The sequence below is a fragment of the Geotrypetes seraphini genome, chromosome 5, assembly GCF_902459505.1.
Source record: "Geotrypetes seraphini chromosome 5, aGeoSer1.1, whole genome shotgun sequence".
Classification (NCBI taxonomy): domain Eukaryota; kingdom Metazoa; phylum Chordata; class Amphibia; order Gymnophiona; family Dermophiidae; genus Geotrypetes; species Geotrypetes seraphini.
Window position 1 is genome coordinate 63087029 of NC_047088.1, and position 19401 is coordinate 63106429.

Genomic DNA, 19401 nt, shown 5'->3' on the forward strand with positions numbered 1-19401 from the left:
TTTGCTCTTGAAGCCTAGGACGGTCGATTCCGCAATAATCTCATCTGGGAGGGCATTCCAGGTGTCAACCACTCTCTGAGTGAAGCAGAACTTCCTGACATTAGTCCTGAACCTGTCCCCCCTTAGCTTCATTACATGTCCTCTAGTCCGTGTCAAATTTGACAATGTAAATAATCTTCTCTGCTCTATTTTGTCGATTCCTTTCAGTATTTTGAAGGTCTCGATCATATCCCCACGCAATCTCCTTTTCTCAAGGGAGAATAATCCTAGTGTTATAAGTCTGTCCTCGTATTCCAGTTTTTCCATACCCTTCACCAGTTTTGTTGCTCGTCTCTGCACCCTCTCCAGCAGTTTTATATCCTTCTTTAGGTAGGGAGACCAATGTTGGACGCAGTATTCCAAGTGGGGTCTGACCATTGCCCTATAAAGCGGCATTATAACTTTCTCCGATCTACTCGAGATTCCTTTCTTTATCATGCCCAACATTCTATTTGCCTTCTTTGCCGCTGCCGCGCATTGTGCCGACGGCTTCAGGGTCCTATCTATCAGTACACCCAGGTCCTTTTCTTGTTCACTCTTCCCCAGAGTTGCACCTGACATTGTATACTCGTATTCCTTATTCTTATTGCCTAAATGCATTACCTTGCATAAGATTGACAAAAGAGCCCTGAGGCTGTGCTAAGATCTGGTGCTTAAGCTAAAGAATAGCCCCAGCTGCATGTTCTTAAAGACAGATAATAGCTACAGAAACTAAAGTCTGAGGGCAAGGTTAGCCACTGTTTCTCTTTCACACCTTCCTTACCCATTGTTTTAAACAGTTTCTAAATTATGGGTACTTAACCACAATAGATTCTATTTTATAAAACAAGATCCCAACCCATAAGCTTCCTCTCTTGGACCCCCCTCCCCCTGTCTTCCTCCTATCTTGCTGAATTCTTTCTTTCTCCCTTTTCACACCTATACATTCATTATTCAGGCTTAAGACCACACATTTATGCAGGTAAACTAGTTTATGGAAAAGCCATATGTTTTTCCTCCACACACAGCACTTACAAACATATGCTTAAGGCTAATACTAAGTTTTATAGAAAGATTTTGTATCTTCTAGCCATTGCATATCTAAAACCTATTTCTACACAATATTTTAGGCAAGCACTCTTGCCTGTCATTGATTTTATTTTCTGCTTACCCTCTGAGGGTATTGGACCTCTGGTGCACTGTGGGGACATATCATTATAGTGAGGCCCTGGCAAAAAGGCACCAAAATACTAATCTGGTCTACCTTCAGACTTCTAGAGGAATTGCTGGACTCAATCTGGGCAGCCTTTATCAGTGCCCTGGGCCAGTGCCTCACCTGGTCCAGAAGGAGGTGGGGGGGGAGATATGAGAGGGTGTGCCAATGCAAACATTGGCTCAGCACCACAGTCCCTCAAGCTGGTACTGGTATAATGCTTAAAATAAGTATAAGATGACTAACCATTTTCATCATCCTCTCTCACTCTTCTGTCCCTCTATCACTTTAACATATTCACCGCCTCTTATCAAATTGCCTATTCACCCTGTCTCCCTTCAATAAACATCCTTATTGCTGTCTTCATTTCATCTACCAATGTTAAATGTACCCTGGCAATAAAATGTTGTTAGTTTAACTATTTGCAGTTTTAACTATTTGCAGTATTGCCTTGTGGGTCATCACAATTTTCAGCCTGATGTGAATAATCTCAAAAGACAAAGGGAGACAACAGCAGGTACTATTAAACATAAAACAAATTGTGTCTTGTGCCAAGATTACCCATCTTCAATCCTTCAGAAAGATAGAACTTTCCACCTGCAGGGCACTACTTATTTTAAATGTAAAAATCTGGTTTGAGAGCCAGAATTAATTTCAGCAATATAACTCACTTGGTTTAGGTATAGGGCTGCATGGTGACCAAGTCACATGATCATATTTAATTGGTAGCCAGTGTACCTCTACTAAAAATGGAACAGTAAGCCTATAAGTTACTTTTGGTTTTTAGTACATTATGCTTGGAAGCCCCTGTTTTTGAAATATTTGATAGTGCATTATAGTAAGTTGAAGATCTCAACACATTTAGCAAATGGAATTAGAGTACAGCCCATTTATTTTGGGATGCTGGGCAACTAGTTGTAAAACAGTCTTCATTTGGAGATGGGGCAAGTGCAATGTGTTGTGAGGGTCAGTTACACATAGTTGAGGTATAGTATATTTGTGTTTGGAGTTACAGATGTGGAATTTTAGTTTCATAGCTTAAAAAAAAAAATCTATTGATCACAAAGGACATTATAGAAAACACTAGCTTTATAGCCCGTTACATTAACGGGTGCTAGAATATATATATGTCTGTCTTTATTTTATTCTCTCTCTGTCTCCTTAGCCGCTGTCTGTATTTCTTTGTTTTGGCAGTCCACCACCACCCCTTGCGTGCTCCCCCTGTCCATTCTCCATTCCTTTTACCTCCCCTGTGTCTACCACCACCCCTTCACTATCCCCTTATCTAGCAGCAGCCTTTCTCCCTTTGTTTTACCTTCCCCCTGTCCATCAGCACCTCTTCCCCCTGTCCAGCAGTAGGCCTCCCTTCCTTTTTTTTCCCCCCTGTCCATCAGCACCTCTTCCTGCTCCCCCTGTGCAGCAGTAGGCCTCCCTTCCTTTCCCCAACAGAGCAGAATCTCCCCTCTGTCTATCCCCCCAACAGTCCAGCATCTCCCTTCTCTCCATCTCCCATCAATCCATCATCTCACCTCTGTCAGCCACTGCCGTTCGCCATGTGGTCGATCCGCTGCGTCGCTCATATACAGCAGCAGGAGCAGCGCTGCCATCGGGAGCCCTTCTTGAGGGGGTGGGCCAGGCTGCTGAGACGGCAGAGACGGAGCGGCCGAGCTGAACTGGCATCCACCCCCCTGGTGCCAGCGCCGCTCTCCCTCTCAGCGGGCTGGGCCAGAAAAAGAGGAGACTGTTGTGTGGTGACATAACGAACGCACATGTGCACTCTTGTGGCCACATCGCAACTGATCAGGGAACACGGCTTTAGAGTGCGCATGCGCGCTTACCATTTTATTATTATAGATGATGATGGGTGTATGGGGTTTCCATAAAATTAAGATGTCACTGGAAGAGAGCAGCTGCTGCAGGCAGGGCCAGATTAACAGGTAGGCCCAGTAGGCATGTGCCTAGGGCCTGCTGAAGAAACAGAGGCCTCGGGGATTTTTTTTCTCTTCAGCAACATAGGCCTTCCCAGGAAAAATTGGCAGCGCTAACCCCATTCCTCCCCAAGAGATCAATAACACATTCAGAATAAGTGACATCAGAGGGGATAGAATGGCAGACAATAAATGGGCAGGGGAGGCAGAAATTTGAAATTGGAGAACTATTGCAAAAACTTGCCAACCTGTCAATTGAAACAGGATAGATACCAGACGACTGGAACATAGGGAACATCACGCTGATATTAAAAAAGGATTGAGAGGAGTGCCAGGCAACTACAGACCTGCGAGTCTCACGTCTGTCTGTCCCTGGAAGGATGGTTGAGGTGCTGATCAAAGATAGCATAGTCCAGCACCTAGATGCACATGACCTGATGAGAGCCAGTCAACATGGGTTCAGGAAAGGGAAATCATGTTTGACAAACCTACTTCAATTTTTTTGAGACAGTAAACAGACAAATTGATAGTGGAGAACCAGTGGATATTGTATACTTGGACTTTCAGAAAGCGTTCAACAAGGTTCCACATTTCTCAGGAAATTACAAGGCCATGGAATAGAGGGAGATATACTAAGATGGATAGGCAAATGGCTAGAGAACAGAAAACAGAGTGGGCATAAATGGGAAGTTCTCAGAATGGGAAAAAGTGACTAGGGGTGTACCCAAGGGCTCAGTACTTGGACCCATCTTATCTTATATAATTTTTTCATAAATGGCCTGGAAGAAGGAACATCCAGTGTAATCATCAAGTTTGCAAATGACACAAAGCTAGGCCGGACAATCAGATTGCAGAAGGACAGCGAGGAACTCCAGAGTGACTTGAAGCAATTGGATAAGTGAGCAGATAAATGGCAGATGAATTTTAATGTGGAAAAATGCAAAGTGATGCATTTTAGACAGGAAAAAATAAAGATCACAAATACAATATGTCAGGTGTAACTCTGGGAAAGACCGAACAGGACCTGGGTGTACTGATAGATAGGACCCTGAAACCATCAGCGCAATATGCAGCAGCAGCGAAGAAAGCAAATAGAATGCTAGGCATGATAAAGAAGGGAATTACGATTAGATCAGAGAAAGTTATGATACCATTCTACAGAGCCATGGTCAGACCGCACTTGGAATACTGCATCCAGCATTGGTCTCCATAGCTAAAGAAGGATATAAAACTGCTAGAGAGGGTGCAGAGACAGGCAATGAAGCTAGTGAAAGGTATGGAGAACCTGGACTATGAAGAATGATTTAGGAGACTGGGGTTGTTCTCCCTTGAAGAGGAGGCTGCAAGGGGATCTGATTGAGACTTTCAAAATACTGAAAGGATTTGACAAAATGGAGTAAGGAAAGTAGTTATTTACAATGTCCAATGTGACATGGACAAGAGGACATAGACTGAAGCTGAGGGGGGGCCAGGACAAATATCGGGAAGTTCTGTTCACACAGTGACTGGTGGACACCTGGAATGCTCTCCCAGCGGAAGTAATTGCAGAATCCACCGTTCTAGGATTTAAGGGTAAACTAGATGCACATCTCCTTAAGAGTGTGCATTCACACTAAAGATGGCACTATTTAACTCTGTTTCATTAATGGTTGGGAGTTATACAACACCAGTCTCCAATACTTCACCCAACCTCCACAGTATCCAACATTCCTCTCCACAAAATTACAAGTTGTTCCACATGCTCTCATATTTCACTTAAATAACTGCAATAAAAGAATGTGGGCCAATGAGGAATAAAAACACTGGTATCCCTACTGCTATTGAACATTACTAAGGGTGGAGGAGGTGTACCTGAGGCCACATTTGAAATATGAGAGCATGTGGAACAACTTGTAATTTTGTGGAGAGGGATGTTGGATACTGTGGAGGTTGGGTGAAGGATTGGAGACATCTCTTTAAGAGTGGCATAGAGTGATACAGGTAAGGGTAAATTTGATGCACATCTCCCTTGAGAAGCATAAAGTGATATGGGGACTAAAACTATGCCAGGGTACACCTGGTGGGGCCTCCGCATGTGCGGATCACCGGACTTGATGGACCCAGGGTCTGATCCAGAGATGGCAATTCTTATGTTCAGTCACTGCGGACTATGTAGTAACTCCCTGCATTGGCCGGGCCACCCCCCTCTGGCATCACTTATTTCCTGAGCAGAGCCAGCAGCTGAAGTTGTCGCAGGATCTTGCTTCATGGCATTGGTTAGTTTGGAGGGAGAGAGAGAAGCATAGAAGGGTGGTGGAGGGAGAAAAAGCAGCAGGGTCATATGGAATGGTGGTGGAGGGAGAGAATGAGAGCAAAGGCTGATAGATGGGGGGGGGGAAGTAAAGGGGGTAGAGAGCAAGACATAAGGGGGGAAAGATACTGGATGGAATTGGGAGGGAAAGAAAGCGGGCAGATGCTGATGGAAGTGTGTGGGGGGGGGGGAGGGGGAAGGGAGAAGAGAGAATGAAATACCAGACCATAGGGCTGTTGGAGAGGGAAGGGGAGTTGAGAGATGCCACATCAATGGGCAGGGGAGGGAGAGGCAGACAGTTTCTGGGAGAGGCATAGAAAGAAAGCAGCAGACAGTGGATGGAAGGAAGAGAAAGATGAGGAAAGAAGAAACCAGACAACAAAGGTAGAAAAAATTTATATTTGTTTCTTTTTGCTTTAGGATAAAGTATTATTGTAGCTGGGTTGTTGATCATTTATTAATAGAAAATGGAAATAAGGTGATCCTGTTTATTGGACTAATTTTAATACATTTTTTTTTTTTACTAACTCGGACAGGGATACTGTAACAGCAGTATAGTTTACTGACCTGAAGAAAGAGGTTTTAACCCCTGAAAGCTAAGTGAGAAATGCATTAGTCCAGTAAAAAGATGGGCACTAAATTTTCTTTCCCCATGCCTATCTATATGCAAAATACAAATGAGTGGACTTCCCAAAGCCCTGCCACCTGAAGATCTCTTCCTCTAGGAATACATGAGAGATTTGTTAAGAGATGTTTGCATAGAAGAAAAACTGTACACTGGTATGGTAATTGTTTTTTTATTTTATTTTAAAATAAAAGAAATTAAATAAATGGATGGATCTGGGGGCCCAGTGTACTTGTATGCCTAGGGGCCCTTGACAAATTAATCCTGTCCTGGTTAAAGGAGGATGATGATGTTTGACACACTCCCCACCCCCAAAGAATCTTGCATGGGTGGGCTACCAATGATAACATAGTAATATAACTGCTGATAATGACCTGAATGGTCCATCTAGGCTGCCCAACCTGATAAATCTAGAAATTTGTGTGTGTGTGTGTGTGGGGGGGGGGGGGGTTCTTCTCCATTTCTGGGCAAGAATCCAAATCATTGCCTGGTACTGTTCTTAAGTTCCAACTACTGAAGTCTGTCAAGGCTCACTCCAGTCAATCTACACCCTCCCAACCATTGAGGCCCTCCTCAGCCCATCCTCCCCCCCCCCCCCCAAACAGTCATATACAGATACAGACTGTGCAAGTCTGCCCAGTACTGGCCTTAATTCTTCAATATTTACTATTTTCTAATTCTAGTTCCTCTATGTTCATCCCTCACTTTTTTTAACTGTCACTGTTTTCCTCTCCACCACCTCTCTCGGGAACACATTTCAGGCATCAACCCTCTCCGGGGCATTCCATATGCTGGCCTAAAGTCTCAGCATATGCAGATGATATTTTACTGCACTTAACTAGTCCTGAATTAACAATTCTAGTTTTGCTACAGTTGATTGGAAATTTTGGAGAGTTAGCTGGATATAAGATCAACTGGGGGAGCTGGTTAAAAGAGAGAAAACGCAGGATAGGGTTAAATATCCTTTTTTTTTTTTTTTTTTCTTTCAATAGAGGAAAGTGAAAAGTGCAGTTCCCAAAAATCAGGACTAGTGCTTTTTTAAAAAATCTTTGATTTCCAATTTGAGTACAAAGTGCAAAGAATTTTACAACAAGAAATACATTGAACAGCACTTAAATCCAATCAAATAATAATAGAAAATATTTCTCCCCCTCCAATCAAATAATAATTCAAAATATATTCCCCTCCCGCCCTCTCTGGATGTGTGTGAAAATCAAGTAGGAACTGAAGGCTTATACAATCAGATTTAGCAAATTCCATTAACTGACCCCATCTTGCTTTAAATATTTTATGTCCCAATCTTTCCGTATTCATTTTTTCATATCTGTAAAATTGACAGAGTTTCCCACCAAAAGGAAAAGTTTAGCCTGTCCCAGTTTTTCCAATTCCTTGTGCTCATTTGCATGGCAATCCCTGTCATAATTATAAGAAGTCTGCTTTTATATCTGTCTAATTGATTTTTAACTTTCAGCAATGTCTCACATATGACCACATCATAGGACAATGGAATTGATGCTTCCAATATCATATTAATTTGTCTCCATATTGATTTACAAAAATTGAGTATTAAAGGACAATAAAACAACAAATGATCCAGTGTCCCTACTTCAAGATGAAAATGCCAGCATCTATTAGACTTAGAACTGTCCAATTCTTGTAAATGAATAGGGGTCCAAAAAATTCTATGTCACAAAAAGAACCAGGTTTGTCTCATAAATGCTGACGCTGTCCATCTCATCCTCCAAGTCCAAATCTGTGGCCATTGCGTAGCAGAAATCTGCTGCTTTATCTCAATGCTCCAAATGCCTTTTTTAGGTTTTTTTTTATTCAGATATTAATTTATACCACCTGGCAGCCTGATGCCCTTGCAAATCTGTCTGGAAACATGGGCCCGGCAAGCTATACTGATTTTATAAGTTGCGCCAATCAGGGAAACCTTTCTGAATGGCCTATTTCAACTGCAATCATTTATAAGCTTGAGACTTTGATATGCCAAATGACTGTTGCAGTTGTAATAAATTTAGCATTTTCCAATTTGAGATTACATCATCTAAAGTATGTATTCCTGTCTGCAGCCAATGTTTCCAGAGGATTTTAGACTCGCTGATTTGTATCATGGGGTTTAACCATAGAGACTGACACATGGATTGTTGTATTGGAGTAGGTGTTAAATTACTGTGTATGTCACTCCATAAAGCACACCCTAGATTTAGAGGAGGAAAACAAGAAAAAAAAATGTTCTGAACCAAATTCTCCCTGCCAGACTGCACCCAACCCTACACTCCCTGCCAGGCTCTGTACCCTGCCCCCCCCCCACTGGTGGTATAGTGGTAGGCCGGGACAGGGCACAAGGCAGGCAGGCCGGCCTAGGTACAGGATCACCAGACTGCTTGAAAAAGGGACAGCGGTGGCAGCGGCAGGTGGGTTGTTTGTTTTAAAAAGGTGGGCAGGTGGGCGGTGTTCAGAAAAGTGGTGAGGGGGGGTAAAAATTTTGTATCTTCGCTTCATAAGAAGCACTGAGATTTTCACCCACTTTTGGGTGGAAAAAAAGTGCATCGTATGGAATGAAAAATATGGTATTAATAAATTTTAATGTATTCCAGGTGGAAAAAAAAGAATACTATTGTCCTTATATATTCTAGGCAGTTTGATACTCAAAATACAGCTTGGACGTAATGGGGACATGAGATGACTCTGATATCAGCCAGTCCGGTAGATTCTCTGAGTTCAGGAAGGATCCAATACATATCCTGACACAATATGAAGGCTTGATAATACCTATGACAATTTGGAAAATTTACCCCCCCTCCCGATTGTGATTTTTGCAAAAATACTAAGGCTATTCTAGCAGTTTTACCCAGCCAAATAAATTTTGTAAGAATCCCGTTCAATTTTTTATAAAAGGACCCTTGGAAATAAACTGGCAACATACTCAATTGGTAACAAACTACAGGCAAAAATCATCATTTTGATGGTTTGGATTCTCCCCCACCAAGAAAGATGTAATGGGTTCCAATGCTCACATATTTCTTTGACTTTCAATAATAAGGATTTTTCATTTACTGTCATTGTGTCTTCCAATGTTCTTTGAATCATGATACCCAAATATTTTATACCCTCTTCCTTTCAAAGGAATGGGAAGGGGTCAAATAAACCTTTTACACAATGCACATTTAATGGAAGAACCTCTGATTTGTTCCAATTTATTTTGTAACCAGAGAATTTGCCAAATCGATCAATCGATTTTAGTAAATGCGGAATGGTAGATTCAGGATTCTTCAAATGAAGCAAAATATCATCTGCATAGGCCAAAACCTTACAGTCTCGACCTGCATATGGAATTCCCTGTATCTCCCTTGCCTGCTGAATAGCCAACAGCAAGGGTTCCAAAATAATATCAAAAAGCAAACGAGATAAGAGACATCCTTGTCTAACTCCCCTCTCCAGACAGAAAATGCTCTGAGAATGTGTTATTAATACATAATCTGGCGGAAGGGGAACTATACAAGATTTGAATCATTTGAATAAAACCAGATCCTATTCCAAATCAATCCAATGCTTGATACATGAAAGTCCATTCTACACGATCAAAGACCTCTGCATCCAAAGAGACAGAAAAGGCCAGATCCTCTTGTTTTCGCTAAATTGAGCATATGAAGTGCCAATCTGGTATTGTTTGCAGAATATCTATGAGCAACGCATATAAGGGAGAGCCTTGGCTAATCTTAAAGCCAATAATTTAGCCAGTATTTTACCATCCACATTAATTAAAGAAATAGGCCTGTAGTTTGAAACCAACATGGGATCTCTGTTTCGCTTTGGTAAAACAATGGTTAAATGGGCCACTACCTCCTGCCACTGACAGCAAGCAACCCCCCCCCTCCCCTGCAGAAGGAGGGATGCCCACTCCCTACCGCTGCATCCATGACTTCCCTGTGCTTCCAACGACCCCCCCACCTTGTTCACAAAGGCTGGCCAGACATATACCTGTTTCCTACTCCCTCTGGCTAGCAGGCCCACCGCTTCAAAATTGCGGGCCTTCCCCTCCCTGGCACCAGGGCGGAGCCTAAGGCTCTGATTTGCCCAGGTTTGCTTCAGGCCCCTCTCCGGAGCATCCAGGGGGTTTCCTAAGGTTCTGATTGACCCAGATGCTTAAGGCCCCTCCCATAGGAGAGACTGTATGCAACTTGGGCCAAACAGAGCCTTAGACCTCTCACTGGCCCATCTCGGGATATGCCGGGGAGGGGAAAACACACCATTTTAAAGAGGCAGGCCTGTTGGCCAGAGGGAGAAGGCATCTCTCCGGCTGGACTTTGTGAACAAGAAAAGGGGGTTGGGGAATCATCGGGAGCATGATGGTGGTGGAGGGAGTGGGCATCTCTCCTGCTGCCAGGGGGTGCATGTGTATTGAGGGGGTTGTTTTACTGTTGCGGTGGGAGTGAGCATCCCTCCAGCTACTGCTGCTGCGAGGGGGGGGGGGGGAGATTGCTTGACAATGGGAAGGAGTGGGCATCTCTCCTGTGGTTGGAGGTGTTGGGAGGCAATTGCTTTATGGCAGCAGCAGGAAGGAATGGCCACATAGACACGCTCAAGCAGTGTGCTTTTGTTCTCCCAAAACAAAAAAACAATTACTATAATTTATGTGAAGTGAATTTTGAAGAAAAAAAAAAAATTTAATGAGCCACAGTAAAACTACACACCAGAGATGCACTTTTCATAGTGCAGGCACCCCCGGACTAATCACTGATTTTTGATCACCAAAAGCTGATGCCATGCTTGGAGAATCACTTGGCGATTATAAACAACTAGTGTTTAAGCCCGTTACATTAACGGGTGCTAGGGGTTTTTTTTTCTTTGTCTCTCTCTCTCCTTGGATGCTGTCTGTCTGTCATTCTTTCTGTCTGTGTCTCTCCCTGGCCCCCTGTCTGTCTTTCTTTCTGTCTGTCTCCCTGGCCCCCTGCCTGTATTTCTCTGTTGCGACATACCTGCCTGTCTTTCCATGGTCCCCTTCTGTTCACCCCCCTCCCAGAGCAAAGCATGTCTGCCTCCCAGCACATTCCTCCCCCCAAAGCAGCCCCCTTTCCCTCTCCTCCTCCACTTTTTACCAGCATGGGACACATGATTGCTGTCTGCTCCCAGCACACCCCTCCCCCCAAATCAGCCCCCTTTCCCTCTCCCCCTGGCCCCCTGTTGTGCCATGCCTGCCTGCTCTGTGGTCCCCTTTTGTTTCCCCCCCCCCCATGATTGCTGTCTGCCCCCAGCACACCCCTCCCACCAAAGCAGCCCTCTTTCCCTCTCCTCCACTTCTTACAAGTATGGGACACATGATTGCTGTCTGCTCCCAGCACACCCCTCCCCCCAAAGCAGCCCCCTTTCCTTCTCCCACTGCCCCCTGTTGTGCCATGCCTGCCTGCTCCGTGGCCCCCTTCTGTTCCCCCTCCTCCCAGAGCAAAGCATGATTGCTGTCTGCCCCCAGCACACTCCTCCCCCCAAAGCAGCCCCCTTTTCCTCTCCCCCTGGCCCCCTGTTGTGCCATGCTTGCCTGCTCCGTGGCCATTTTCCCCCCTTCCCGTTCTTACCCTCCCTCCATCCATGGTTCCTGCTGCCGCTGCTGCTCCTCTTCAATAAAGCAGTCTGCTGAGGTTTGCGGCCGGCTGTAGTGAACCTCACAGGCCACTCTCCACCTCGGTAGTATGTTCCCTTTTACGAGATCGTGTCAGAGGGACGTGCTACCAGGTGGAGAGTGGCCTGCGAGGTTCGCTACAGCTGGCCGTAAAATCTCAGCAGGCTGCTTTGAAGAGGAGTGGCAGCGGTTGGTGAGCGAGGGCGGGAGGGAAGAGTCACCGGTGTGTTCCCTGGCTCCGTGTTCCAAAATGGAATACGGCCAGGGAAGGACACAGCACGCCGCAGGAACCACAAAACCCCAAGTGCGCACGCGCACTTAGGGTTTTATTATAAAGGATTTCCTTGAGTACTCGTTTAAATATTGATGAGTCCATTTACATGGTGGAGATTGCTAGGAAGCTCAGAACAGACCACTGTAAGCCATTTTGATAATCTGCCGCTAAAATTCATGCACGCTAAAATGGCTCGAGAAGGTTTAGTGACCGCATTAAAGGCAACGTTAAGTTTTGAGAATCTTCCCCAGAAAGAGGAAAGTAGATGGGGGATGAGCTGCACGATGAAAGGGCAAAACATTTCTCCATAGACAAAACAGAATGCATTTGCAGAAATTCTCATAACCTTGAGGATACCCCCCAATTAAGTTTGAAAGTGGATTGGGGTGTTGGATATTATTGACACACACTGATCAAGAAGTATCAAGGTCCGATGTGAAAAGATATTTGGCGGCTCTTCTTCAGATTAGAGAATGACAAGGGGATACATTTTTCCCTGTCCCGGAACTCAATTTCCCTGCTCCGTCTGCGTGAGTTTTGTCGCTGTCCCATTCCTGTAAACGCTGCCTTAACTGCACAAGCCTCGAACACTTATGATTTTAAAGTGATTTTGAGGCTTGTGCAGATGAGGACAGCTGGCAGGGACGGGAGAAAATGTCCCCATTTCTACTTCCGATCATTAAAATCCAAAGTGGCCCTGCTTAAAAAATTAATGAAGTCCGTGAGAGGCACAGCAGAACAAGCACTGAACAACCCACACGCAAGTAGCATAGTATCTCCCTCCTTTCCCTATAATCCAAACCCCCAGCCCTAATCCAGCATCTGTGTAGCATTCTTGAAACCCTACCCCCTCGCAGCATTCTACCTTCAAACATTTCTTCCAAGTCACCGACGTCATACCCCTTCTGGCGTTCTTCGGCCCCGCCTCACCGGAAACAGGAAGTTGTATCAGAAGGGGGCGGGGTAGAATGGGTGGTTGGGAGTAAGACGTTGAGTTAGACTAGGTAGTGGGTCGTCAGAGAAGAAAAATGGATGACCTGGATGAAAAGTTTGAAGGTAGGACGGGGGAGTGAGGAGAGATGGCGAGCCTCAGATGAGAGCACCTACTCATGCTGGACAGGAGAGAGTTGAAAAGAGATGGAGATGATAAGACTGAGGGTGGCGGAGGCCCCCATCGGTGTGGGATTGTGAGGGCAGTCAAATACGTGCTACTTAAAATTTCTGTTTTCTTGGGCTATATAGAGCGCATTGTTTCAGTAAATTTTATTGCATTTACACAACATATGAATGGAGAGGAAGTCTGTCTTAAAAATTAAAGTAGTGCACTGAGGGCTTCCAAATTCAGATGCACCTTACCAGCTCCTAGTTTTGTTTTATAGTAGCTAAGCTAAGAGATTAAGGTGTTCTCAAAATGATGACTAAGGGACTGTGTAGGGATTATGATGGGCCACCCAGGGTTAATAGAGAAATGTTGACAAATGCAGAACTATTTTCCATCGTTTTGCGTGCCATGGGCTTGGTCAAATAGTACTTCCGAGCACACTTGGTTAAGTTGCTCTTTGAACTCTTTAAAATAATTTCTTTGGCACAATACAGTATTATGGCAAGTGTTGGTGGTAAATTTGGGAGACTGAGATCGTACTCCACTACCATGACTTAAGAGTGAAGTTCATTCCTGTCATGATATGCGTAAAACTAACCTGTTTGGAGAAATTGACCCCCAAGAGTTGTTTAGCCTTATTTGTTGTTATATTGTTCCTTTCAAATTTTTTGTTCTTTCTTAGTGTTTCAAAGTAAGAAGTACAAGAAGAAAAAGAATAATAGACGATATTTGACAGAGAAGGATGTGAGTATGCTTTATTGTATTTTTATTTTATTCAGCTGTAGAGTGGCTGACTGTTAAACCAGCTTAGTAGCTATTTTACTGTCATGAAAGTATTAAAAAAAGTAGATGCATTTAAAAAAAAAAAGTTAAACTTCTGTTTTTTAGCCCCCACCCTCAGCACTGACACCATAATCTGTAAATATATATTTTTTTTAAACATAAAAACAAAGAGCTCCTTTTACAAAGGCATGCTAGGGCCTTAACGCGCACAATAGCGCGCTAGCCACTGCTGCCTCCTTTTTAGGAGGCAGTAGATTTTTGGCTACCGCGCACTATAGCGCGCAATAATTTTGTGCTTGTTCTAAAAACCCTAGCGTACCTTCGTAAAAGGAGCCCAAAGTTTTATAGAGGAAGGTTACAGATTTTTCTTTTAATTTTTTTTTAAGTTTTGAAACTATAAACATTTTAATTGGAGAGAAACAAGATTTCCCATTAGAAATGTCTTATCAATATTAAAATCTCTCAAATAGTAGAATTTCAAAATAGGCAATAGTTATTGCGCATATATATATATATATAATAATAAAACCCTAGAGCAGTGTTTTTCAACCTTTTTTGGGCAAAGGCACACTTGTTTCATGAAAAAAATCACGAGGCACACCACCATTAGAAAATGTTAAAAAATGTAACTCTGTGCCTATATTGACTATATATAAAGTAATTCTCTTGAATAGGAATCAAATAAACACAAAGAAAGTATTTTATAATTACTTTATTATGAAATATTAAGTAAACAGAATAGTGAAAAATTATAAAATACTTTATTCAGTGCGAAACCTGGGCCTGTTTGGCTGAACACAAAGCTGATATTCTGGCTGGAATCGAAGAAAGACACACACGTAGCTCTTCGTTAACAGCCGTTCCCTTCACCGCCCCGTCACCGTCACCGCCATCCCTTTCACCGCCCCGTCACCGCCACTGCCATCCCATTCACCGCCCCGTCACCGTCCCCGCTGCATCCATATAAGCCTTAGTACTGTAATATTTAGCTTATTCCTTTCTTATAAATCAAAGTTCCTGCTGCTGAACTAGAGAAAGAGATGTTCAGCTGGCAGGGCTTTGTTTATAAATTTTTATCAACACAACTAATATACTATTTTATCCTAAAGCAAAAAATAAATAAATAAATATAATTTTTTTTTTCTACCTTTGTTGTCTGGTTTCTGCTTTCCACATCTTCTCATTCAATTCCTTCCATCCACTGTGTGTCTTCTCTCTACGTCTTCCATTTGCTGTTACTGTGCCTCTCCCTTCACCCCCCCCCCCAATTGGTCTAGCACCCATCTTCTTCCCTCCGCTCCCCCATAGTCTGGCATCTGTCTTCTTCCCACTCTGTCTTCCACATTTCCCTTCAGGGTCTGTTCCTCTCCACCCTCCTTCAATGTCTGTCCTATTCCTTTCCACCACCACCCTTCCCTCCCTCCTTTACCATCTGTTCGTTTCTACTACCCTTCAGCTCCTCTCACGTGGCTTATCTATCTACCTTCCTCCCTCTTATTTTCATGGCACGTTACAATGTAATTTGTGCAAGCCACTGGAGCCTGCGAGCTCGGTCCCTGTCCCATCCCCACAAACCATCTCGTTTCTGTGCTCCTATTTTCTCCATTTCTAATATCTCCCCTATGTATCTGTCATTGCCCCCCCCTGTGTCCATATACCATCCCCATGGCATGTCCCCTTTATGTCTCTGTCCCTATGCCCCATGCACATAATTTCCCCTCTTTCTGTTACCTTCCTGTGTCCAGATTTCCCCTATCTTCCTCTTCCATACCAGTGTGTCTCTTCTTTTCAACCCCATCTAGTTTTTTTCCCTCTTTCTTCCCCCCCCCCCCTGCTTCTAGCATCTGGCTCACCTGCCTGTCCTTCCCTTTCTTTCCTGCTGTGGGTTTTTCTTTCCGTCTTCATCCCCTTGGCCCAGAATCCTTTTCCCTTTCACTCCCTCCTTCCAATTTGAGCCGGGAACACGAGCGATCGCACGGTCCCCACAGCCACCACTCGCCTGCCCAATCGATCCTACTGTTTAGCCAGCTCTCTCCCTTCGCCTCACCTTAGTTTGTAGGTTTTGTTTTTCGGCGACATGCACGCTTTCCCAAAGAGCCGCGCACGCGCGGCTGCTCAGTGTTCAATCTTCTGCTCTGCTGCAACTTCCTGTTTCCGGTTGCGTCAGAGCAGAAGATCGAAACTGAACAGCAGCGGGGACCGGGGGAGTCTCATGGGAGCGCGTGCGGGACCCGGCCTGAGGCCTAATCAGTGTCTGCACCGTACGGCACACCAGGCAACATCTCGCGGCACACTAGTGTGCCGCGGAACAGCGGTTGAAAAACACTGCCCTAGAGCACGCTCTTGAAAATTCATGATTCCTGGCGCCGTGAGGTGTGCTTCTGTGGCAGTATTCTATTTGACACCTCACGGCGCTTGCAGGGGCTGGAGGCGCGCGACTGTGCTCTCTCCCTGCCCGCGCCACTGATCCTCCTCTTCAGAGCAGCCTGCGATCGTGGCTGGCTTTAAAGAACCTCGCAGGCCGCTCTCCAACCTCAGTAGCACGCTCCCTCTGACACACGAGATCGCGTCAAAGGGACCGTGTTATCGAGTTGGAGAGCGGCCTGCTAGGTTTGCTAAAGCCGGCCACCACGATCACAGGCTGCTTTGAAGAGGAGCAGGCCAGAAGACGCCGGGATGGAGAGAGAGTAAGAAGGGGGTCAATACCGGGAGCCAGGGGGAGAGGGAAAGGGGGCTGCTTTGGGGGGAGGGGTGTGCTGGGGGGAGACAGAAGGGGCCATGGATAGGGAGAGGGAAAGGGGGCCGCTTTGGGGGGGGGAGGTGTGCTGGGGAAAGACAACTTTGTTCTGGGGGAAGACAGAAGAGGCCATGGAGAGACAGGGAGAGGGAAAGGGGGCTACTTTGGAGGGGAGGTGTATAGGGGACAGACAGCTTTGCTCTGGGGGGGAAGACAGAAGGGGCCCTGGAGAGACAGGGAGAGGGAAAGGGGACTGCTTTGGGGGAAAGGGGGGTGCTTGGGGCAAACAGCTTTGCTCTGGGGGGAAGACAGAAGGGGCCATGGAGAGATAGGGAGAGGGAAAGGGGGCTGCTTTGGGGGAGGGGTGTGCTGGGGGGAGATAGAAGGGGCCATGGAGAGATAGGGAGACGGAAAGGAGGCTGCTTTGGGGGGAGGTGTGCTGGGGACAGACAGTTTTGCTGTGGGGGGGGAAGACAGAAGAGGGCCATGGAGAGAAAGTTAGGGAGAGGGAAAGGGGGCTGCTTTGGGGGGGATGTGTGTGCTGGGGGCAGATAGCTTTTCTTGGGGGGTGGGTTGACAGAAGGATACAGACAGCGGCCAAGGAGAGAGAGATAAAGAAACACAGACAAACAGACACATTTATTCTAGCACCCGTTAATGTAATGGGTTTAAAGACTAGTGTGTATATATATATATATATATATATATATATATATATATACACACACACATACACACACACTTGTAGCATATGTAAAAGGAATGCACAGTACAGTACATAAGCTACATTGATATTCATTATAAATATTTCAGATTATAACTTTCCTTACCAACCATCCCAAAATCCCACTCTTATTATTTCACCTTTCAATAGAAAATAATCAACAAAAGTATATTATGAGAAGTTATATGACTCTAACTTGTAACTGTACAACATAGATACGCTCATCTTTATTTCAAAAAGTGCAACAAAACCTTTAGTTGAAGCCTTGATTGCCTTAAAATGTTATCCATATTTTAGTATAACTTGGCTAACGATATAAATATATACCCGAGCATAACAGGAGTATTAACACGAAAAAAGTAGATATTAAAGAAAAATAAACACGAGCAGAAAAGACATGCTCCCATTTGTCTGGCTTATAGGTTAAAACTGATTCTCTGGAAGGCGGTGCTGAGATAAGAGGGAAGGTGCTGAAGACTCTGAATATTTATGTCTCCCTATAAGCCTGTCTGGCGAGGATAGGTTCACAAACCGCTTGTTCAGGAATAGAGTGGGATTGTACTGGAAAGGGATGTTGCCAGTGGTATTTCTCAAGATTCGGTCATTGGGCCTGTTCTTTTTAACATTTTTTTAAGTGATATTGCTGAAGGTCTGTCAGGTAAGATCGGATACCAAAATCTGCAATAGAGTACATACCCCTGATGGTATGAATAACATAAGGAAGAACCTAGTGAAGCTTGAAGAATGATCTGAAATTTGGCAGCTAAGATTTAATGCTAAGAAATGAAAGGTCATACATTTAAATTGCAAAAACCCAAGGGAATGATACAGTTTAGGGGGGAACAAATGGCCCATCTAGTCCGCCCTTCTCCAATAACCATTATCTCTTTCTCTGAGAGATCCCATGTGCCTATCCCACACCTTCTTGAATTCAGACAGTCTCTGTCTCCACCACTTCTTCCGGGAGACTGTTCCATGCATCTACCACCCTTTCTATAAAAAAGTATTTCCTTAGATTACTCTAGAGCCTCATCACCTCTTAACTTCATCATATCCCTCTCATTCCAGTGTGTCCTTTCAATTGAAAGAGACTCGATTCATGCACATTTATGCCACCTAGGTATTTAAACATTTCTATCATATCTCCCCTCTCCCGCCTTTCCTCTAAAGTATACATATTAAAATTTTAAAGTCTGTCCCCCATACATCTTGTTACGAAGAACACACACCATTTTAGTAGCCTTCCTCTGGACCGACTTCATCCTTTTTATATCTTTTTGAAGATGCGGTCTCCAGAATTGTGCACAGTATTCTAAATATAACATAACATAACTTTATTCTTCTATACTGACATGATCAGACAACTTCTAGGCGGTTCACACTGAAGAGAGCTGGACAATCGGCAAATTACAAAATGTAAATAATAAAAGTACAACATGTTACTCAAGAATAGACAGAATAAGATTATTAAATTTAGTGTGACTTCTATTTAAGAGATAAATCTATCAAACAATACAGTTTTAATTTCTTTCCGAAAGGTGCCATAGGTCTTATACAGGGGTATCAGTACCTCCTTTTTCTAGCCATACCTCTTCCTATGCACCCTAGCATCCTTCTAGCTTTCGCAGTCACCCTTTCAACCTGTTTGGCCACCTTAAGATCATCACATAAAATCACACCCAAGTCCCACTCTTCTGTCATGCACATAAGTTCTTCACCCCCTTAACTGTACTGTTCCTTTGGGTTTTGCAGCCCAAATGCATGTCCTTGCATTTCTTAGCATTAAATTTTGTCTACTCTATTGCAGATTTTGATATCATCCGCAAAGAGGCAAATCTTGCCTGACAACCCTCAGCAATATCGCTTATAAAAATGTTAAAAAGAACAGGCCCAAGAACAGAACCTTGAGGCTCACCACTGGTAACATCCATTTCTTGTACATCCCACTCTATTCCTGAACAAGCGGTTTGTGAGCCTATCCTCGCCAGACAGGCTTATAGGGAGACATAAATATTCAGAGTCTTCAGCACCTTCCCTCTTATCTTAGCACCGCCTCCCAGAGAATCAGTTTTAACCTATAAGCC

At 44.3% G+C, this 19401-nt stretch overlaps 1 protein-coding gene across 2 annotated transcripts in view; it reads left to right on the top strand.

Moving 5' to 3' along the window:
• The first annotated feature begins 12884 nt into the window (after window positions 1-12884).
• The window catches only part of LOC117361646 (H/ACA ribonucleoprotein complex subunit DKC1-like), a 91561-nt gene continuing 85044 nt past the window's right edge, over window positions 12885-19401 (top strand). Inside the window, exons 1-2 of one of the 2 annotated variants that reach the window (XM_033947273.1) lie at window positions 12885-13027; window positions 13756-13817. In XM_033947273.1, the coding sequence (XP_033803164.1) occupies window positions 13000-13027; window positions 13756-13817 (90 nt within the window). In that variant the 5' untranslated portion in view covers window positions 12885-12999. The remainder of the gene's footprint in view (window positions 13028-13755; window positions 13818-19401) is intronic. The other variant, XM_033947275.1, reaches the window with a different exon arrangement.